Genomic DNA, 24,067 nt, shown 5'->3' with positions numbered 1-24,067 from the left:
GAACTTGGAAGATGCTTATTTTCACATCCCCATCCACAAGGGCCACCGCAAGTTCCTGCGCTTTGTGGTCCAAGGGCAACATTACGAATTAAAGGCCCTTCCCTTCGGATTCAGGTTGGCGCCAAGCATCTTAAAGTGCCTGGCGCTGGTGGCGGCTGCTGTGCCTATGAGGGATCTACGTGTACCCTTACCTGGACGACTGGCTCATCTAGGCAAGTTCAAAGGACATCACAGTCAAACCCACGGCGAACTATGTAAAGTCCTGCTTGATTCCATCACAGGACGCGCAGTATCTGGGGTCCCGACTCAAGTGTCGTGCCTGGCATCTTCGTCGGAGGAGAGGATAGTGGCCATCTTGGCCGAGGCGCAAGGGCTGTTGGCCCTGAAGATTTCAAGGGTGAGGTCCATCAAGTCCCTTCTAGGCATGATGTTGTCCTGCATATAACTCATTCGGCTGTGCAGGCTTCGGATGTGTCCACGGCAAGAATTCCTAGACGCCTGTTGGATACAAGTTTTTTTTTTTTAGTTTATTAATAAACTTTTTGAAATACGCAATTCCTTGATCAATTCCCTATTCGATAAAGAAAAAACACAAGAACGACAGTTCCTGTATCCAGCCCACAGTCTTATACATTGACCGTGTCAATAAAGTTTATCACCGAGCAAGTTAGATTGACGGGACTCCCACTCAGGATTCTGAACCACCAGTCCTCCATGTTTCCATTTATCGGTGCATATTTGCTCAGATGTATCGATCTGATCGAATTCAATTTGGGACAACCGATTACCAAATGTTTTATGGTTTCGATTTCCTTTAAACAAAATCTGGATACAAGTGTTGGGAAGCTTTGAGGACAAGATCACACTCTACGAGAGATGCAGTGGTGGGGAGTGTGCGCACATCTGTCTGCAGGCGCAGATTTCCAGATCCACTGCATCAGGAGACTGTTACAACGGACGCCTCCCTGGAAGGGTGGGGAGCGCACACCGGAAGTCTTCATGCAAGAGGCCTGTGGCTACCGGAGGAGAAAATGTTGCACATCAACATGTTGGAGCTGTGGGCAGTGTTTTGGGCCCTAAAGTCCTTCCTTCTGTCCCTCAAGGGCAAGGTGGTACAGGTCTTCACGGACACCACCACCACCACAGTGTTCTAGATCAGGAAGCCGGATTGGCGGGGGAGGGGGGGCAGATCCTTGGTGCTCTCCAAAGAGGCGCAGGACCTTTGGCACTGGGCCCTAGCCCAGGAGATGTTCCTCATCCTGTTTCATCTGGCAGGAGTGAAGAACACCGACGACTCTCAGCAGGGAACTGTGCTCTTGCCAGGAGTGGGAACTTTGGCAGGACCAAGTGGATCTCCTGTTCCTCAGATGGGGGAAATCCCCAGATCGATCTGTTTGCAACAGCGACTAACACCAAGTACCGGAGGTTCGCCTGCGGTTTCCCCAGCTGGGTAGGGGGGCACGTTCTCATTCTCCTGGGACGGCCTGTTTCTGTATGCGTTCCCTCTGTTGCTTCTTCGACTCCTCAATCAACTCAGACGGTCCCGGTGCAGGATGATCCTCGTTGCACCGGTGTGGCTGAAGCAGATATGGTACCCGGACCTTCTGGACATGTCTTCGTCTCCTCCAGTCAAGCTTCCAGCGGTTGCAGATATTCTCACCAGGGAAGGAGGCACGATTCTGCACCACGACCCAGGATCGCTGCTCCCAGCAGATTGTAAGGAAGTGCTTGCCAAGGCCAGGGCTTCGTCTACACTGAAATGCTACGGACATAAGTGGAAGAGGTTCGCCGTCTGGTGCCGTGCACAGAAACTCGACCCTCTAAGGATTACGGCTCCGCAGGTGCTGCTGTATTTACTGTCGCTGGCCAGGGCACGGTTGGCCCATGCTTCCATCAAGGTTCATCTGGCGGCTATCTCCTGCTACACCAGAACTCCGGGGGATGTCGTTATGGTCACACCACCTGGTCAAGGAATTCATAAAAGGACTTTTCAGTTCGTTCCCGCTGGTGAAGGCTCCAGCCCCGGCGTGGGAGCTGAATGTGGTGCTCACTAGGCTCATAGGTCCCCTCTTCGAGCCTATGCATTTGGCACCGCTGAAGTTTTTATCGTGGAAAACAGCATTTATTGTGGCCGTTGCCTCCACGATGAGTGGGAGAGGTTCAGGCCCTCTCGTAAACCACCTCACTTGACATTCCACGAGGGTGGTTCTGCGGACGCACCCCCTCCTTCATGCCCAAGGTTCTGTCGGACTTCCATCTCAACGAGCCCTTGGTGTTGTTACCTATATTCTTCCCTTCGTCGCTGGCTGAGAGGACTTTGCACTCTCTGGATGTGGCAAAAGCGCTGAAGTTCTACATGGACCGCACAAAGTGTTTTTGGAAGACATCACAGCTGTTTGTGAACTTTGGTCTTGTGAACCAAGGGAAGGCTCTCTCTAAGGCTTCCATTTCCAGGTGGCTCTCCAGCTGCATCACCTATTGTCTCCGGTTGCCAAACCGACTGTTGCCTGGCCCTCTGAGAGCCCATTCGACCAGAGCGATCCCTGCAACTACAGCGTTCCCGTGTAGTGTGCCCCTGCTGGACCTCTGCAGGGCTGCTACGTGGAGGTCGACGCACACCTTCACGAAATTCTACTGCGTCTACTGTGATTCCAGGGAGGAGTCCAGAGTTGGCCAATCAGTACTGCGCAACCTGTTCGCTTGAAGGTGAGCCTGGTGAAGAGTCAAGAGATGCTTAATATTGAGCCTTGCCACCTGCCGTGGTTGTGCATGTGTTCTGCTATGTATTCTTTATTCATGAGCATGTGAATCCATGCCAGACCCCATGCTGGAGAAGGAACAAGTTACTTACCTGTAACTGTTCTCCAGCATGGGTCTGGCATGGATTCACATGCAAACCCTCCCTCCAACCTCTTTGCGGCTCTTCTCTTGGTCCTACTGCCACTTTACGTGCTACCAAATCTGAAGATGGCTGCAAGAGGAGGGGCTTGGGAAGAGGGCAGTCATTGCCTTGGGGCAGTATGACCCAGAGACCAATGATTGGTTGTTAGGAGAAAGACCGTTCAGAAATGAAACAGATTCTTTTTTTTCTTTACCGAGGATTCCCAGCCAGACGGAAATTTCATGAGCATGTGAATCCATGCCAGACCCATGCTGGAGAACAGTTACAGTAACTTGTTCCATCTATCTCCGACTATACAGGCTACGGATGCGTCCGCTATAAGAGTTCCTCAACGACCATCTGGATGCTTCCAGGACAAGATCGCGCTCAACAAGAGCTTCCGTGTGCACTCATCTGTCCGGAGGCAGTTCGGGAGAATTCTCAGAAGTGCTACCTCTCTCCACCTTGGAGACCCCAGCAACTTTGCTGGATTTTGAGGACTTTATTTTTTTAACCTGGCGAGAGTGAGACCCTTTTTCCCACTCCTGTATTTAATGTGATTTTGAACTGTCTCTTTTGGTTGTGGAGTCTGACAAACTCATAGGCATAATCTTTTCCATTGTCACACAGCACCTTTCAGATTTCCTAAAGGTTTAAATACCTTCTCTTGGATAAACTACCGAAGAGCAGTAAAATGAAATTGACTTTACTAACATTTGTAACTTTCTAGACCCAGCACACACTTAATCTGCCATGGGGTGCTGGAGGGGTTACCTAGTATCCCCTTTGTCCAGCTTCTCATGGCTTTCAACTATCCCTCCGTAAATACCTCCCCTCTAGAGCCCTTCGCTCATAACTCCCTCAGGGTCAGTCATTTTTCAAAGAAACAAGCTGATGGTAGATCTTTGTCTTCTGCGGGGGCCTCCTTCTGGAACTGCCTACCTGCCATCTTGAAACTTGGAGAAACATCTACGGTTCCGGAAGCTCATGACCTTCCTCTTGCCTTTGCCCCTCTTGTCCCGTGCTGATCTTTCTCTCAGCAATGCTGCACCTGGCCACCCTCTGCCCTTGGGGCCCAGGTACCCGCTTACCCTGCCACCCTCCTGCACTGCCCCATGGCCACCCCTTGCACTGGGTCCTGTATCTGTGCCCATACAGCCCCCACCCAACTCTTTGTTTGCAGTAATCAGATACTCACTGATTAACCTTGCACTTGGCCCTCACAGGCTGCACTACCACTGTTTTGGATCACCTTATTTATTTACCTTGTCCTTTCTTATGCTCTGCACTTTCCAATTTCTCCCCCTCCCATGTACCCCCCTTCCCTTCCCCATGCACTTGCGCGTTCTCAATGTCACTGGGCCTAGAAAGATTGTTGTTTTAGTTCTCTCCCCTGCTCCCCTCCCTTTGCCTAGTCGCGCACTGAACACCTGTGTATGAGCGCGATGTGATATTTTATTTATATCATGTAACATTTTTGTTACTCTTTTCTCACTGAATGGCTGGTGGCAGTGGTTTTGTTTTAAATACTGCAGTGTGCTGCAGTAAAGCACCCAAGGGTGCCATTTTTTCAAAATGGCCCCGGTCGTCTTTCACCATTTCTTTGTGGAAAGGGCCTTCTTGAGATATACTGCTTGCCAAACCAGGTTTGGCCCGATTGTTCGCTTTGCTTTTGGTGGGATTCACGCGTGAAGCCGGCCTCTGGCTCTAGGGTGTCTGGGGTGGGCAGGAAGTGAGGGAGGTAGCGAAACTCTGTGCTTGGTTTCCTAGGAGACCCAAATGCACTCTGTAGTGATTGGCCGGCTGACTGTCCGGCAAGGAAAGTTCCCCCCCCCAAAAACCCCCCTCTTTGCTGGGTGACTTGACAGCTGGAATGAATGGGAGAGAACTGAATAAAAGGCAAGGCTTTTGGCTTGGAAGGCAGGTGACCATTGGTCAAAGGAATCGAAGAAGAACTTGAAGAGGTCACCTGCAACTCCTGCACTGTTGGTTTTCCCAGTGAAGCCCTGCTGTGATGAACTTCAAACTCGTATCGACGGAGAAGCCCCTGCAAGGGCGATTTACCACCTTGAGTTGGTGGGGACAAATCAACTCCAAAGTAAGCCACCTGGATATCCGTCTCTGAGCTGGTTGAATTTCCAGAGTTGCTGCTGGAAACCGTATAGCCAGGGAGAGGAACACCAGATTGTGTGCATTGCTTTTAAGTTGGCCAAGAGCTCCAGGAAGATCGTCTGGACTCCCGGGAAGCAGGACTGACCATGCCTGAGCCCCCTCAACAGAGTGCGGGAACCCAGAAACAAGGAAAGTCAATCTTGACAGCCAGAAACCGCAGTGTTGCTACTTGCGGTAGTCCTGAGGAGCTGAAACACTGAACGTGAAGTTTGCGAGTTGCAAGTATTGACACAGTGCTGACCGTCCGTGCAGCAGTCCGCCGACGTCCTCCCTCCTGTCACCACGACGGAGGCCCAGGAACAGTGAGATCTGCAGAGCTGCACAGGAGTTATCTGCTGCATCTTTTCTTCATTTTAAAAAGGTACTGTACAAAGTCTAAGAACTTACCTCTTGCTGTAGAGTTGCTTGCATCTTCTACTACTCACAAGTCTAGCAGCTTGTGGCCCTACATTGATTCATCTTTTTCTTCAAAGACTTCTGAAACCTAGTGCAAAGACTTTTCTACTTACTTTCAAAGAAGTGCTTCAGCCCATATAGCCTATTGACTTTGGCTTAGCCAGTTTTAACTGAATGACTTATTGGAGGATCTGAAAGTATTTGTCTGCTTAAGCAATATTTGTGGTGTCTTGTTTGCTTGAATAATCTTTCCTTTTATTGCTTGCTCTTAATTAAATCTGAATGCCAACAGTAATACATTAATGTCAACAGCACCCTAGCAATTGAAGTCACCTGTGGGTGCAGGTCTCTGCTGTATGCCATCCCAAAATGGGTATTTACCGATTCTGAATTTAAGAGTGTATAATTCTTAAGTATATTTGTGTGGTGTTTTACAGTGCTCCCTTCTGAAGAATGCTTATATAAACTTGGTAGATAATTGTTTTATCAAGAAACCATGCGTGTCTCTGCTTGAATACTTGTCACTGTGAACCTCTAACTCCCCTACAGCTCACATTGACCCCTTGAGATTAGCCTGGCTACTCGTCCACACTACCAACCTGTGTAGTACAGACTTATACCAAAGGTTGGGTTACTACTGCCAGGTGGTCATGGTTGTTGTAGTGCACCCCAATGGTACTGCATACAATCATGCCTAACAGTACTTAATAGTTTTGAAGATCACTTGCTTTAGAGGTAGGCATAAGTTGTTCACCTGACGGATATGCAATCACAACCCAATCCCTTACCTTATTTGCTACGAAGTAAGACGTCACCTATGACTAGTTTTTAGTATATAAATGATTTTTTTGTAAGATGCGCTGAGAGCTCGAGCGAACGTCTGTCCTTTGTAACTCCGTTTTCGAAAATAGTTAATAAAACAGCAACCTTTTTAAGGACTTATCTCTTTGGGCGAATCCAATCTTAATAGTGTTTGGTAATGAAGATGAAACTGAGTCGCCTGCAGTGGGGTTAAAGGGTTATCTTGATTGCTTGAGATAAAGAGTTTAACGATCTGAAAAAAATGCATCACCCTGTCGCGCCAACTGTACAGGTAATTTAAGTCTTGTTTCCAGTTAAGTGGTCAAGTAAATAGTCTAATGAAATTCAGAGTGATTTTTCAGAACTCTACTGGTTTCACCCTATTCAATTCATAGGGATCTTCAGGAGAGTATCTATTTCTTGTCAAAGTGCTGTTTTTAGTTAATCATTTAAATAGCTTTTTAAAATCAATATTTGAAATTAGAGAAATATTCAGTTTCCAGTGTTTTTAAGTTGCTGGCCTTTGGATGAAATGTATTCTAAGTCAAAGGGGGATCAGATTGTCCTCAGTGCGGCAGTGGTGTTGCAAAGATTGATTTAAATTTAAATGATTAACTAAAAAGAGCACTCTGAAAATAAATCCTCTCCTGATGATTCCTATGAATTAAATAGGGTTCTGAAAAATCACTTTATTTCATTAAGGACTACTTACTTGAAAACCACTTAACTGGAAACAAGACTGATTTATTTTGCTCTCACCTACCAAAAACTTAAAATTACCTGTAGAGTTGGCGCAACAGGGTGATACATTTTTTGGGGATCGTAAAACACAACCTTTGATCTTCTAAATTGGTTTGATTATTTGGTATCAGTTATTCTGCATCCCCATCCACTGCATGCATGCACGGTACCCCGAAGGGCCCTACTCTCACCAGCATACTAGGCCTGATGACATTCAGATAGTGGAAGTGCCACGACATAAGAGGGCGGGAGTACAGGGGGTGGGGGTTTGGCACCACAGCCACCAGACAAGAGGGGGCATGCAAGTGCTATAAAAAGAGGAAGAGAGGACAGGATAGAGCGGTAGAAGAGGGTAGAGAAAGATGAATGAGCGTACGTGTGCAATACAAAATGGCAGAGATGTAGTGTCCCCACGATTCGAATATCACAAAGATGAAAACTAATGGAAAAATGGGATAGTTTGAGTGAATTCATGCCAGATCCATGCTGGAGAACAATAGTTACAGGTAACTTCTCCAGCATGGTGTCTGGCATGAATTCACATGCTCATGAATAAAGAATACATAGCAATACAACATTACACAACCACTGGAGGTGGCAAGGCTCAAAAGAAGCAAATACTCTTACTTCTGGAACAGGCTCATCTTCAAGCAAACTGGTTGTGTAGCACTGCTTGGCCGACCCTGGACTGGAATCTGTCGACGCAGTAGAAACTTGTGAAGGTGTGTGTAGCAGCCCTGTCCATCAGGGGCACACCTGACAAAGCCACCGTAGCAGAGCGGTCGGTTTGCCAAATGGAAGCCTTGGAGAGGGCTATCCCATGGTTCACAGGGCCAGGTTCACAAGTTATGTTTTCCTTTGTGTGGTCCACATAAAACTTCAGCGCTCTAGCCACATCCAGCGAGTACAAAGTCCTTTCAGCCAGTGACGAAGGTTCCGGAAAAAAAATACAACCAACACCAAGGGCTAGTTTAGATGAAAGTCCAACGGCACCTTGGGCATGGAGGGGTGTGTCCGCAGGACCACCCTTGTGTCGTGGAAAGTCAAAAAGGGTGGCTTGCAGGACAGGGCATGAATCTCACCCACTCATTGCGCAGAGGTGATGGCCTCGAGGAACGCAGTCTTCCACAACAAGAAGTTCAATGGAACTGTCTGCCGAGGTTCGAATGGAGGGCCCATGAACCTAGTCAGTACCACATTGAGTGACCATGCTGGGGAGCCTTCACCGGCGGGAACAAACAGAACAGTCTTTTGACAAACTCCTTAACTAGACAGTGTGACATAACGACGACCGTTCGGGAGATCTGGTGTAGCAGGAGAAAGCAGCCAGATGAATTTAGGAGGCGTGAGCAAGTCTAGCCTTGGCCAACGACAGCGAATATCGTGCCTGCAGAGCCGTGACTCGTAGAGGGTCGATCTGTGCACGGCACCAAACGCCGAACCTCTAATATGCTATGGACATAAATGGAAGAGTAGACGATGCTCTGGCCTTGGCAAGTACCTCCTTGCAGTCCGCTGGGAGATCGTAACCTCCGAACTCGAACGCTGCATGAGCCAGGCCTTCAGGTTCAGCATTCCTCGTTCGTGGTGCACAATTGCGCCTCCTTCCCTTGTGAGATCTGCGACCACTGGAAGCTTGACTGGAGGAGACTGCTGAGAAAGTCCGGGTACCAGATCTGCCTCAGCCACGCTGGTGCGACAAGGATCATCCTGCACCAGGACCGCCTCAGTTGATTGAGTCGAAGAAGCAACAGAGGGAATGCATACAGGAACAGGCCATCCCAGGGGAATGAGATGCTCCCCGGGTGGGTAAACCTGCTGGCGAACCTCTGGCAATTATTGTTCGTAGCCATCGCAAATAGATCTATCTGGGGATTGCCCCATCTGCAGAACAGGTGCTTCACTTGGTCCTGCCGAAGTTATCACTTGAGGCATAAGTGTAGATCGCTGCTGAGCGAGTCGACCACGTTCTTTACTGATTAAATGGAATGAGGAACACCACCCTGGGCGACGGCCCAGTGCCATAGGTCCAGCACTTCTAAGGAGAGCGCTGGGGATCTGGTGCCCACCTGCTTCCCGATTTAAAACATTGTGGGGATATTGTCCGTGAAGACCCGCACCAACTTGCCCTTGAGGGATGGAAGAAATTACTGGAGGGCCCAAAACACTGCCCGCAGCTCCAGCACATTGATGTGCAACGTTTTCTCCTCCGGCAGACACATGCCTCTTGTGTGAAGAATTCCAGTGTGAGCCCATCCTTCCAGGGAGGAGTCTGTGGTGACTGTCTCCTGGTGCAGTGGGGTCTGAAATTCCGCACCTCTGCTAGGCAATGTTTGTATGCAATACCCTCTGGCAACACTACAAACAACTAGGACTACAGGTATAGGAAACCCAACCTTGGGTATAAGCTTGTACTACACAGTTGTTAGCAGGTTGAGCAGCCAGGCTTATCTCAAGAGGGGTCAATGTGAGCTGTAGGGGAGTTAGAGATTCACAGTGACAAGTATTCAAATAAACTCTTGGCTGCTTAACAATCAGAGGGACCTTGACGCGTGAGGGATTGTGGGTACACTGCACGTCACTATAGGGATAATGTTACAGACGCCTTGTCAACGTTCCCTTTTCGACTACGAAAAACAAAATGCAATAATCCGCAGTGACCACTGGATGTCGGACTATGCACAGCATGTGAATCTAAGCAGATGTAACCATCAGAAATGCTTTTACGGTAAGTAATGCATTGTCTTCAGCTTCTATACAACGGTGGCTTCACCTGCAGTCTATTCAGAACGTATAGCCAGCTTCAATTACTTTTGCATTACAGCATATAGTTATTGAACAGCTTGCATTTTCTGCAGTGCTTCTCTCACGTGCAATCTTTTCTTTGCATGTGAAAGTTTACTTGATTCTTCCATCGGTTTCTAGAAGGTTCAAATGTTTTGCCAGTATTCTCATGGTGTCACCAACTCCTTTCTCTCATTTTCATATTCCTTCTGAGAGTTCCTCCCTCAGATTGTCTTCTCTTCGGGGATACATTTGATGGGGTTTTCTCAGTGGTTCTCTTCTCGAATATTTGCCACAAATTGTTACAACTGCTGGTGTCACACATGGCACAATCTCAGGCTTCCAACATACAGGTGGTGGGGGGCGGACTTAGTGCAGAGGCATGCAACAGCTCCTCTACAATAGGTTATCTGTTTGTTTTGTATTACAGAATGTGTTCCATATTTGTACCATTCTAACTTTTATAGCACTTACCCATTCTGAATGACTCGAGGCCTAGTAAGAGTTTTGGACTGCCTTTTACCTTTGTTCCCTCCCCTGAAGCATTGTTCCATGTGTATAGGTGCTATACAAATAACCAATAAATAGATTTGCATGCATCAAAAAATAAGTATATTCTACCTCAATTTTCTTTCTACTTCAGTGAACTTCCCACACATCTCTTGCCAATTCGTAAGTGCCAAGTGGCCATGCACATGCCCCATGTCGCACTGTGCAAGATTAACAAACCTCCCACCTGTTTTTACTTTTTTTCCTTCTTCACAACCTACTTGACATTCCCACCTATGTCGTTGCTCATTTTTTTTCGAGTGGTTTGGGGCAAGGGTGGATCTACATGGACTAGAATATAATTGCAGTGAGTAGCTTTTCAGCTTTTGTTGGTTGCAACTGAATGTTAAACCATTCTCTAAAGTAGTTTTACCCTGTTTTCATGCTCTTAAAACTACTTGGCCTTAATGAAATGCCATCTAATGTTTCTTTTTTCTTAATATACTGGGGCCAGTACGGTGTCTCTTACAATGGTTTTGTTCATGTAGAAACTTGGTTGAGTCGCTCCAATTGGTGCTGCCCAGTTTCAGACAGGAACAGCTTGTGCATTTGATCCCACCCATGAATGTTTCTCTTTTTTGCAGGAGAGTTTGTTGCTCAGTTTAAGTTCACGGTGCTGCTGATGGCGAATGGTCCCATGAGGATCACTAGTGGGCCGCTGGAACCTGAGCTATACAAGTCTGAGTTGGATGTGCAGGATATCGAGCTGAAGGTAAGTGGGCTCTTGGATGGCTGCTTCGTTATGCTTGCTTTCTGGAGATTTTATACAATGAGCTTTCTTGGAAAGTTGCCTCTGCCTTTGGTTTTCTGTTGAGGTTGGCTTAGTTTAAATTTGAAGTGAGAGCTGTTCATTCTGCACAGAACTCTGGCTCCCTTTTACTCCATGATGAGGCATTGTCTGTTCTAGAGGGGCGGGACAATCTCCTTTCTTCCATTCTAATGGGTAGCCCGTCCTTTGAGGATGGGATCGGAGCCATTTTGTGCAACAAATCCTCAAGCATTTTGAAAGGCAGTATGCATGAGCAGGACTAAGAACTGCATCTCCATTCCATGACCTCTGAATTGGCACACCACTGGCTGTCCAGTATGCTTTGTGGGTTCTTTGTTTGATTCCAGTTGTCTTTTTTGCCATCCGCAGTTTGATTACTACATAGCTAAGGTGGTGAACTGCTCTTCCCCTCAATGAGCCCTGGAGCAGTCATGACTCCAGTGGGACTCCAGTGGCTATCAAAACGGACTTGGATACTGCAATACTGCCAAAGAACCCCCCCGCCCACCCCAACTTCCATTTTTGTTCTCATTCTAAATTTATTTAAATCCAGATTTATCAGCATTGAATGTTTAAGCTGTTGAACTATGCAATATATTTTCTGATGGTTGTGAATCTGCTTAGAATCACATGCTGTGCATATAGTCCGATATCTAGTGGTAACCGCTGAGTATTGCATCTCGTCTTTTAGAGGATCGAAAAGGGATGTTAACATGTTCGTGCCTGTAACACTATCCATGATGTCTAGTGTACCCAAAGACCCTCACGCGTCGAGGTCCCTCAGTGGTTTTTTTTCCACCCAGATAGCTGGTCGCCTTATTCGGAGCTCTAATTGCAAAATGATATTCTTTCCCGTCCTCCAGTTGTTTATATATTCGTCCCCTCTTCGACTACTTCTCAACCACCGCCAAAGATAGTGGAAGAACAGACTTCAGCTGGTGCACCGGTCGATGCAGTCGAACCGGCCTTCTGGCCGGCCTATACAGTAGGGAGATTGAGGTCTGGGGGTCTTTATCATGAATTTCTTTCCTTCTCCCCTCTTTGCCCCTTTGGTTTTGCTGCCGCTTTAATACACCTGAGCTATGGGCGGGACACCATTTATGTTGCCCTTCCTGTAAAGGCAAGTACCCCTGGAAGGACACGCACCGGAGGTGCAACAAGTGCCTCCCTCGCGATCACCACAAGGCGTCCTGTTGGTCTTGTCAGCTCTTGCTTCCTAAGACGATCAAGGAGCGCCAAGTTAAGCGGTGGGCGGCCTACGCCATCATGCAGGCAGAGGTTAGCGACGGCCGTGTCTGATACAGATGCCATCGACATCTCATCCGAGCGATAGCGCTCTGAGCAGTCCGTCCCTGGCCCCACCAGGCAGGATGATAGTTCTGCTATGGGGAATGTATATCCCGGTGACAGGAACGCACCTGCTACTCATAGAAGCAAGCACACAACCCCCAATACTACCTTGATGGATCCGTTGAAACTGTCCAAGGCGCCAACGGATACGCAGAGCTCCTCTGTGGCACCTGCTGATCTGCACGTCAGCAGCCCTTCGCGCAAGCGGCATGTGTCTGGGCACTCTACAGACAAGGGCGCCAGCACCAAAAGGCCCAAGGCCGTCGAGACTCCTCCTAAGATTGCGCCGACACAAAGTTTTGGCTACGTCAATCTACGGCAAAGCCGCTTGAACAGCCTAAACCCATCCTGGAGCCGCCGAACAACCGCGAGTCTCGCAAAGATAGTTTTGGCGGGCAGTAAACCCAAAAACAAGTAGAAAGCCACGTCCACACGCCAGAGTCCCCAGCCCTTATCCAGAACACTCTCAGAAAAATCTGTGTTCTGGGCAGCTCGATCCCCAGGAGGAGCCTTTTCCCCCCTCTGGACCCCTCCTGGCTCCTCTTTATGGACCGAGGAATAATTTGAAGGCTGTATGAATAGGCTTGCAAAATGTATGGACTTCTCTGAAAGGTTCACGCCTAAAAGGCCTAGTGAAGACCTTTACCCCTCAGTTCCTCATGGCCCCGATTTACAAGAGGATGATCCTTTTGAGGACTGACCAGGCCCCAGATTGAGGGGGGTAGGGGGCGATGAGCCAAAGGTGGACAACCCACCATGGCTTTCACCTACTCATACCCCGGATCCTAACACCATATGCATGGATCCTCCCTACCTTTGCGTCAGGCATCTCCTATAGATGGCCAGATGGCGTCTAACGCCATTCTGAAAAAAGCAGCCGAATATTTCCAGACCGCCACGCAAGAGGCAGTGCAAGACTCAGATTTCATGAAGGATATTCTAAAGGAGAAGCCTCTTGCCAGCCAGGCTATCCCTTAACTTTACTCCATTAAAAGGCATATCGCCCCTGCCTTACTAACACTTCACAGACCAGGGCTGTGAAACCACGATTGGAGAAACTTTTTTGCCCCTCCCGGCCCTCTCTATTCAGGGACATGCCACCCCAGATTCTCTCGTGGTCACTACAACAAGGAAGAGGGCAGTGGTGACCTTGTCCACAGGTGAGGCACCGCTGGACAAGGAATGCAAAAAACAGTATGCCCTAGGGAAGCGAATCACTACTGCAGCAGCATATTTCACCCAGATTGCCTACAATACCATACTGTTGGCCAGCTATTGTGATGTTCAATGGAACCTGCTACAGGAGGGCCTGCAGGAGGTCCCTAAACCAGTGCGTTCTCACCTGCTTACAATTGTATCAAAGGATAAGCAAGTAAACCAGAACATCCTTAAACACCTTGGATGCTGCAGAGACAGCAGGAAGAACCCTGGCCCAGGGTACCCTTTTGAAACTGTCCTATTGTTCCCCACATAGCCAATATGGTACGGGGAACACATGGTCCTCAGGACAAGGGTCTGCTGCCTCAAATCCGTATCCCCAGAGGAAAACGCTGTGGGAAGGGGGTCGCAAGGCTAACCTTAGAGGCTCCCTGGCCTCCAGTCAGAAATGACTCTCGGATCCGGATCCCCTCCCATAACTCCCCCGGTCAGGGGACATATAACCTAATTCTTACACGCATGTCTAACACTGGAACACCTCAGAATCCTGCTGCAAGAGGTCAATATCCTTCAGGAAAAGGGTGCAATCGAAGTCATCCAATTTCTACAGGTAAACAAGGGTATTTATTCAGTGTACTTCCTTGTACCCAAAAAGGATTTCGCCATGCGCCCTGTGCTAGACTTGCACCCAGCGAACAAATTTGTCAAACCACAAATTTCAGATGGTAAGACTGCAAGAGGTAATCCCTCAGCTAACGCAAGGGATTGCATGGCAACATTGGACATGAAAGATGCATAATTTCATATTTCAATGTTGCCAGCACACGGCAAATATCTAAGATTCATGATGGAGAACGAATACTATCAGTTCAAGGTCCTCCCCTTCAGCATTGCCTCAGCCCAAAAGAGTATTTACAAAAATGCTGGCAGTTGCAGCAGCTCACCTGTGCATGCAATCCATCCCAGTATATCCTTACCTCCACGACTGGCTCATAACAGGGGACTCCTATGGAAAATACCTGTCAAACACCCAAAAAAAATGATAACCTAATCTTCAGCCTGGGATTCTCCATAAACTAGAAGAAATCCAGCCTAGACCCCAGCCAAGTCGAGCAATTTCTGGGGGCCCTAATTCGGACAAGATAGTCTTGTCTTCCCCTCCAACGAGAGGGTTCAAAACATGCGGTTTCAGAGCCCTCCGTATGTAGCCAGTCGAACAGTACACCAGGCCATGCAACTGTTTGGAATGTTGGCATCCTGCGTGAGGGACCAGGTAAATGCATGCTTGCGCCCCATGCAAGAGTGGCTCAACAGTCAGTGGTGTCAGGCCAGCGGACAATGGGACGATCTAGTGGTTGTTTCTGCAGACCTCGTTCTCTCTACAGTGGTGGTTGAGGGAAAACCTCTTGAAGAGGAAAACCTTCACCACCCCCGCAGTAGAAGCCACTCCTGATGGACGCATCTCTCACGGGCTTATGGGGGGGGGGGGGCGGCGCCTCACCTCCTTCAGCAGACTGCACACAGCGTTTGGTCCCCAGCAGTAGCATCCAACCACATAAACATGCTGGAGCTGTTACGGTGTTACAAGCCCTCAAGGCTTTTCAGACAGTTGCAGGGAAAGACGGTACTGGTCCTTGCAGACAGCACCATGGCCATATACTACCCGAACAAGCAAGGAGGCACTCATTCACCAGGGCTATCCAAACTGTCCCAGAACATTTGGAAGTCTGCTCTCAAACACAAGATGTTCCTACTGTCTCAGCATGTTCCAGGGGAGCTCAACCTGCTCAGCACAGACTTCCCACTAACCTTGGAGTACGAATGGCAACTACACATCGTCTCCAACGTTTTCGCAGAATCAGGCTTCCCAGAGATCGACTTGTTCTCAACTCTGGAGAACCCACAATGCCCAGATTACGCCTCCAGGTACCCTCAGAACCAATCCAAGGGGGAGCGGTCTCTGGATAACGTGGTCAGGGAAATTTGTTTACGCTTCTCCCCCCTCCCCCCCCACAAACACACCACGACTCCCCTACTCAACAAGATTGTGCACAAGATGCACCAGGAATCAGTCAAAATATTGGGATATTGGTTGCCCCAATGTGGGCCTGCCAACCCTGGTTCTCCCATCTGATGGATATGTTGCGCTCTCCGCCAATGAAACCACCTGGCCCATACTACATGCTATCTCAGGACAAAGGGGAAACCCATGCCCGCAGACTCTCAATTTAGCGGCCTGGCTCCTGAAGTCCTAGAATTTGGGCATCTCCCAACTTCGTCAGAGATGCATGGATAGATATACTTCGAGAAGCAAGAAAGCCTAACAGACATTGCTATTCCAACAAATCAAAAGGCTTTGTCATCTGTTGCAATTCCAAGAGCATCAATCCCATTGACTGCTCTCCTTCTCCAGCATTGGATCTTTCATGGATTCACATGCTTAGAATATTCCCCGTCGTCAGACTGGGACCCCTCGGTACACATATATAGCCTTTTCCTATAGGAAAACTTCCGACACTTTTGTGTCCTATCCTCGTCCTTTTAGGACCCGCCTACGCATGCTCCGTAGGCCGTCCCAGTATAAGAGGCCCGCGACTGCGGTTCCCCTTCAGATTTCAACCGTCTCCAAAGTAGTGGGATCTCCTCGCGTTGTCTTACTATTTTGTACTAGGTTGCCTTATTGGATACGATATGTCCTCTGTATCAGGAAAAGCGCTGTTCAGTCCATGCGCGACGTGCGGCTTGAAAAAGGTTTACGAGGGGGGACAGACATATGGATTGTATATATTGCCTCCCATTCGGCGGATGCCTGCGACATATGCAAGGGGTTTTCTCAAAAAACCCTCAAAGTCCAGAACCGACGCCTGGTGGCATGGCTGAATGAGGGTGCGGGGGCATAAACCCCCCCCCCCCCCCCTTCCTCGGAGGTAGGCTCCACACAGTCGGCGAAAACATCATGCCGCGCGGCCTCGTCGGAACCACCGGCGAAGAAATCTAGACCGTCGGAAAAAGGGTCGTCTACAGACTCCTCGTCAAACAAATCATCATCAAAAAAGCATGAGAAGGAAAGGAAATCCTCCTCTGGCAATCATCACAGATCGACCACGAGTCGAGAGTAGAGTAAAAGCGGGCACAGTGTGGAGAAGGCAGGACCGCCAAAACCACCTGCGAAGCCTGCGTTGTCGACGGCGATCCAGTCACCGGCCGCCTTCCCGCCACTAGCGCAAGGGGCATCCTCCGTCCGGTCGACGAGAGCCTCATCAACGGGGGTCCTACAGGAGGCTTGGAGGCCTGAAGTCTTTGACCCTACCCCCCCCCCCCCCCCCCCCCGAGGCTTTGCTACAGGAGCAAGCTATGTTGCTGTCCTCGGAGGACGAGAGCGAGAGAGTGGCTGGCCCAGCAGACCTAGGGCTACGAGCGGCTGCCAAGTCGTCGACGAGGGCATCCGTTACACCGGTATCTGCCCCTCTCCTCAATCGGTTTTGTCGTTGGATATTCTGTCCTCGCTTCAGTCCTTGCTACGGTCGTTGGACCAGCGACTTCCCCAGGCCAGCCTGCCACAGTCACCCGTTGACGAGCCGGGCCCGTCCCGTCAACTGCCGCACCCACGCACGCCAATCTCAACACTGGCGCAGGAGGAAGGTGAGCTGCCAGATTCGGAGTCGGACAGGGGAGCCATGTCAGAGGTCTCTTTATCCCCCTCCAGGGATCCTACCTGGGAGTCAGAGGCGGAGTTAGAAAACCCCAGAAGCCCAGCTCACCCGTCCCCTCCGGACGACATTGCGTCATTCCATTCGATGATGGAGAAGGCATGCAAAGAATTTGGTCTGTCCCAGGAAGAACAGAAAAAGGACTGTTTTTTGTTCGACCACATGGGCAAGAGAAGGTCTGTTATCGATACCGATACTTGACCATGTATGGAAAGAGGGGTTGCAGACAATAAGACACCCATTCTCAGAAACAGCAGTGAAAGGACGCCTAGAGAAAAAGTTTAAGGCTCCAGAGTCTACACCCAAGTGTCTATCCTCTCAACCAACACCAGACTCGGTGGTGTCGGCGGCGGCAGCGAGGAAGGTAAAGGCACAGCACAAGTGCACGACTCCACCCGAGAATGAAGCGAGACGCCAAGATGCCTTTGGCAAGAAAGTGCTCTCTGTGGGAGCGACCACAGTAAAGGCAGCAAACTCTCTGGCAATTGTAGCCAGATACGATAGGGAGATGTGGCACAGGCTGGCTCTGCTGCTTGACCATCTTCCGGAACAGAGGAAGGCGGCGATGCTACTGGTCCGAGAGGGCGAGGAAGCCTCAAATCACGCAATAAACATTGCGGTGGATCTTGCGGAGTCTGGCTTCAAGCAAGTCAATAATGGGGTCGTATTACGTCGACAGTCATGGCTGAAGTGTACCTACTTCAGACCAGAAGTACAATACAAGGTCTTAGATATGCCCTTTGAGGGAGACCTTCTTTTCGGTGAGAAGGTGGACGAGGCCCTAAAAGGGATGAAAGAAGATTCGGTCACGGCACGTTCTTTGGGTGCCCTCCAGAGTGGCAGAAGCTACAAGTCTTTTCGCCCCTTTAGAGGGGCTTCAGGTAATTCAAGATTCTCTTCTGGAGACAGATCCTTTGCCAGGGATACCGACGTGCCTCACAATCGGCTAACCGTCGACGAAACTTCCAGTCTTCCAGAAAACGACAGTCATACCCATCGTCGGCGAGAGACAAGCAAACTAAAGATCAGCAGTGACGTTTCTCAACCCGTTCTGGGGGGAAGAGTTTCAGCGTATGTCGACGAATGGGAAAGGATAACGACGGACCAATGGGCGTTAGACACGGACACTCTCTTCAATTCAAACACAGCCCTCCGCAAATTCCACCTGCGTTCACCGCTCAGTCCCATATGAAGGCACTGCAACAAGAGGTTACACTCATGTTAGCGAAGGGAGTGATAGAATTAGTTCCAACATCACAGAGAGGCCAAGGAGTCTACTCCAGATACTTCGTTGTAAAAAAGCCGAACGGCAAATGGCGTCCCATTCTGGACTTACGCGAGCTCAACAAGTCCTTAAAGAGCCTGAAATTCAAGATGCTCACTCTGCAGGAAGTGATCCACGCAGTTCAAAAGGGAGATTTCCTGGCGTCCCTGGATTTACAGGACGCGGATTTCCATATTCCAATGTGTCGGAAACACAGGAAATTCTTACGTTTTGTAATAGGGCGAACCCACTACCAATTCACGGTTCTTCCTTTCGGGCTTAAAACCTCCCCCAGAACGTTCACAAAATGCCTGGCTCCAGTGGCGGCCTGGCTAAGGAAGCAAAGCCAACATGTATACCCATACCTCGACGACTGGCTGGTAAGGGGATCCTCCCCGGCGTCGACCAACACAAGTCTGCAAGCCACCATGCAGCTTCTACAACGGCTAGGATTCGCCATAAACTTTGAGAAATCCTCTCTGCGGCCATCGAACGCTGGTATTCTTGGGGGGCACAGTTCGAGACTCAGCTAGGGCTGGTGAAACCTTCTCTCGACAGGACCTCGAGACTCATTCAGCAGGTGGCCCGGCTACGGCGAAACTCCAGGATCTCAGTGAGAAAGTATGTTTCGGTCCCAGGGGCCATGGCATCCTGCATCCATCTGGTGAGAAACTGTCGACTTTTCATGAGGCCAGTCCAAGAATTCCTTGCAGACCGATGGACACAGGCTGAGGGATCGTGGTTGGACAGGATACCCGTCGACGACCAGCTACTTCGGACCCTTCAGTGGTGGCAGAGCTCCCACAATCTGAACAAAGGTGTGCCCCTACAGGAGCCGGAGTTCCAGAGCACCATAGTTACGGATGCGTCCCTAACCGGATGGGGAGCGCACATGGGTGCTCTCCAAACGCAAGGTCGCTGGTCTCCAACGGAGTCACTCCTACACATAAACGTACTGGAACTCAGAGCGGTACGATGGGCCTTGAAGGCGTTCCTACCACACATCAAGGGGTTGCGGGTGCGGATACTGACCGACAATACAACAGCCATGTTTTATCTGAGGAAACAAGGAGGAACACGATCAAGGACTCTCCATAGAAGCCCAGAAAACATGGCATTGGGCATCGAAGAACGATATCTCCCTCGTGGCTCATCACCTTCCAGGAGTGAGGAACTGCCAAGCAGACTCCCTCAGCAGAAACATGGCCCAGATACACGAGTGGGAAATTGACACGGGTCACTTGAAGAAAGTGTTCGAGAAATGGGGCCACCCCCCTCTAGACGCCTCCGCGACCAAAGAAAACAAGAAATGCGAGAAATTTGCAAGCAGGTGGCCCCAAGAGTGTTCGCATCGATAAAGGTACACCTGGCAGCCATCTCGAGGTTCACAAGGAAGAGGCAGTCGTCTCCTCTATTCAGTGACAGACTGGTGAAACACTTCATGCGGGGTTTATTTCGAGCCTTTCCCCCGGTGAAATGTTTTCCCCCGGCGTGGAGCCTCAACACAGTGTTGGCAGGTTTGATGAAACCGCCTTTCGAGCCTATGGCCACGTCCGACATGAAATTCATTTCGTGGAAGTTGGCATTCCTGATAGCTATCACATCAGCCAGACGTATCTCGGAACTACAAGCGCTGGTCGTGGACCTGCCCTACCTAAGATTCTTTAAGGACAAGGTAGTCCTGGCGACTAACCCTACGTTCGTCCCTAAGGTTCCGACGGTATATCACAAACACTCATCCGTGGTTCTGCCTACTTTCTTCGCCACCCCATCGTCGGCAGCAGAAAAAACTCTTCATACCCTGGATGTTAAGAGGGCTCTGAAATTCTACCTACATCGCACACAAGACATCAGGGCTACTCGGCAACTGTTCGTCGCATATGGTCCGTCGACGAGAGGTAAAGCAATCTCGAAACAGGGATTGGCCAGATGGGTCTCGTCGACGATTGTGTTTTGTCACTCGAAGGCCACTGCAAGGACATCCTAGAGCCCATTCTACAAGGAAGATGTCATCCTCAACAGCGTTATGGGCCAGAATTCCGCTGACGGACATATGCCAAGCTGCGGCATGGTCAGTGCCCCACACGTTTACCCGCCACTACTGCCTTGCCAGGCTGCATGCGGATGAGGTGCAGATGGGAAGAGCTGTCCTGCACCATCTGTTTCAGTAAGGTAAGCTCCACGTTGTGGAGAGTTTGTTTTCTACCTTTGATGACAGTATACTTTCGGTGGGAAAGGTTTTATGAGTAAACTTATTACTGCTGCGCATATGTGTTGAGTAGTAGGGTGAGGGTGCGTTACATTGCATTCTCACCACCATCTCAAGTGTTACTGCTATACAAGCATGTGAATCCATGAAAGATCCAATGCTGGAGAAGGGAATAGTTTCTTACCTGTAACTCCATTTCTCCAGCATTGGTATCTTTCATGGATTCACATGCGCCCGCCAAGCCTCCCCGGGACTGCAATGCATGTGATGGATAAGTTTAACCCTTCCTACTTTGGAGGGGCCGAAATCTGAAGGGGAACCGCGGTGGCGGGCCTCTTATACTGGGACGGCCTGCGGAGCATGCGTAGGCGGGACCTAAAAGGACGAGGATAGGACACAAAAGTGTCGGAAATTTTCCTATCGGAAAAGGCTATATATATGTACCGAGGGGTCCCAGTCTGACGACGGGGAATATTCTAAGCATGTGAAACCATGAAAGATACCAATGCTGGAGAAATGGAGTTACAGGTAAGAAACTATTCCCTTATACTTGACTCGCCTACTAGACTGGTCTAGTTTTCAATTCCCTGAAGGGCTACTTAGCTGCACTTTCAGCCTATACTATGTCCAAGCAAAAGGGGTCGTGGTGGAAGATACCAGTAATTAAAGCTTTTGTGGAAGTGTTAAAAGAATTCATCCCCCTATTTCTAACCCGGCTCCCGGATGGGACCTAAATGTGGTATTAACCAGACTTATGGGGTCTTCCTTTGTACTTATGCACAAGGTAAGCCTCAAAGCACTCGCTTAAAAAAAACACCTTCCTAATGGCAGTCACTTCTATAAGGGGTCGGTGAACTACAGGCCCTTTCAATTCTAGACCCCTTTGTCACAATTCAGAGAAGGTGGTTCTGCGCACTCACCCACAGTTTGCGCCCAAATTCTTTTCTAAGTTCCATGTGAACCAGTCGATAGAACTACCCACTTTCTTCCAGAACCCCACTTTCGTGGTGGTAAGAAGCCTACTCAACTGCCCTGTGCGCAGGGCAGTCATGTACTATCTGGGAAAAAAAACGAAGCCACTAAGGAAGACAAACCAGTTCTTTGTTTCAGTGGCGGCTGGTAGAGAAGGGGGACCCTGTCTCTAAATCAGCCATCTCAAGGTGGATTGTCAATTGCATCACACTGTTACTCTTGCCAAGAGATCTGCCCTTCAAGCCTAGAGCACTCTACTCGGGGCACTGGGTCTTCCATAGTATTCATTGCAAATGTCCCTCTTGAGTCCATTTGCAAAGCGGCAATCTGGAGTTCTGTACACACCTTTACAAAATACTGCCTAGATACTCACTCTAGGTGCGATTCTCAGGGGGGGGGGGGCAAGCGGTACTAAGACATCTCTTCACTACTGTTCCTTCTCACTTCCCTCCACCAACTCCGGGTACTGCTTACTAGTCTATGCACAGCAGGTGATTCTAAGCAGATACACAAGCATCAGAAGACATGCATTACTTACCATAATAGCATTTCTGATTGTATCTGCTTAGATTCACATGCGCCCAAACCTCCTCCCCACTCTGATAGAAGGAATGTAGACGTCTTACTACTACTTCTCTGTACTTTCACAATAGTCTTAAGGCTCCCTCACGGCAGAAAAAATAGTCCGAGACCTCGACGCGTGAGGGATTTTGGGTACACTACACGTCACGTTGGGGATAGTGTTACAGGCACACCCATGTCGACGTCCCCTTTCGATCCTTCGAAAGACCAGCTGCAATACTCCGTAATAACCACTCAATGATGGACTATATGCACAGCATTTGAATCTAAGCAGATACAATCAGAAATGCTATTAAGGTAAGTAATTCATGTCATCCACCAGCAAAGCAAAATGTTCTAGGGTTGACATAGGTCTGGAAGATTTATCATTACTATGAAAATCTTACCTAACGAACATCGGAGAGGCTGGGGATTTTATTCTCAGTTCTTGGGACCAACGTGAATATCTACTTCCACATCAGGTAATGTTAGACATTTGAGGTTGACAATGGCGGTAAAGATTTTCTGTAATGGTCCTGTCCTTCACTTCCTAGTGTATGGTTGAAGTTGGTTTCCTATAACTTTTGGGCTTAGGCTGGGTTGCTACTATGGGCTCCCGTTTCTTTCATGCACTTGGGTGAACTAAATTTCCCAAGTAGCAAACGAGATTTTCATCCCTCTTTACATTTTATAAAGTAAGCCACACACCCCACCTTATGTGGAGTGCTTGGGGATCCAATGTATCCCATTTCTTAGTTAACAGGTAACATTGTTACATTTGCAAGTTTCCTTGAATGGCTTGTGGCAGTTTAGCTATGTTTATCACTTGACTTCATTACTTGCAGGCTGTTAATTCAATGCTCAGAAGGGCCACCATTTTGCTAAAATAGTGGGCTCCTTTTTTGCCATTTTCTTGTGCGATTGCTGTTTCCGAGGTCTTTCCCTGCCATTCTGCGGGAACGACCAAAGTGGCTGTATTGTCTTCGGCAGGAATACCATGGATTCCCCGCCCAGGCTCCAGTTTCTGGAAAGGCAGGAAGCTGAGTCCAAAATTCTTCAGCCATTTTGTTTTTCATCTTGCCTGAAAGGAACAAACTCCCAGTGGTGGTCTGGCTGTCCTAATTTGACAGCCAGACCCACCCTTGCTGTAAAATGCAGGGAGAGAATGCAGAAGTTGTGCTGTAGTTCCTGATAAACACTCTGAACGTGAAGCTGCTGACATGTCAACCATTGGACCTGAATCCAAAGAGGAAAATTAAGAAAACGTGGCTGAGACATGTAACAAGACCCTGCTGTTACCCCTCCTTCCAAGCGACCTGGCAACTCGGGGAAATAATGACCCTGGCCCAGAGCCTGGTGAGATCCACTAGAATCGAAGACCTCAATTTTGAGCCATCCCATGTTGGGCTGCGACCTTGCGGAACTGCAATACCCTGGGACCTCGAGCCATCGTGCTGTACATGAGCTTCCGAAAAATCTAGCGGAACGTTGGTGGCATCCTGCTGGACTTTGCAAGTGCCAGGATTCAATTTACAATGCTCAACCTTCTTCTGGCTCCTGAAAAAAGCCTCAAAACCAGAGCCGCATCCAGCTGCGAAGGAACTCCTAGAGCCTTCCCCGTTGATCCCTGCTGCAGAAGCCCTTCAAGTGTCCTGTCTTCATGATAAAGGAATTCAACAACCAGGTTTCTGGCTGCAGATGCTGAAGTCTTCTTGCTGGAAGTCTTCTGTGCTAAGGTACTGTTTGCTGG

At 49.1% G+C, this 24,067-nt stretch overlaps 1 protein-coding gene across 1 annotated transcript in view; it reads left to right on the top strand.

Moving 5' to 3' along the window:
- PA2G4 (proliferation-associated 2G4) overlaps positions 1–24,067 on the top strand; it is a 164,896-nt gene that overhangs the window by 96,851 nt on the left and 43,978 nt on the right. Inside the window, exon 11 of the mRNA XM_069653769.1 lies at positions 10,909–11,036. Within this exon, the coding sequence (XP_069509870.1) occupies positions 10,909–11,036 (128 nt within the window). The remainder of the gene's footprint in view (positions 1–10,908; positions 11,037–24,067) is intronic.

The sequence above is a fragment of the Ambystoma mexicanum genome, chromosome 3q (assembly GCF_040938575.1).
Source record: "Ambystoma mexicanum isolate Mex_15411 chromosome 3q, UKY_AmexF1_1, whole genome shotgun sequence".
Classification (NCBI taxonomy): domain Eukaryota; kingdom Metazoa; phylum Chordata; class Amphibia; order Caudata; family Ambystomatidae; genus Ambystoma; species Ambystoma mexicanum.
Note: the sequence above shows the minus strand (reverse complement) of the source record. Positions and strands in the feature narration are given on the sequence as shown.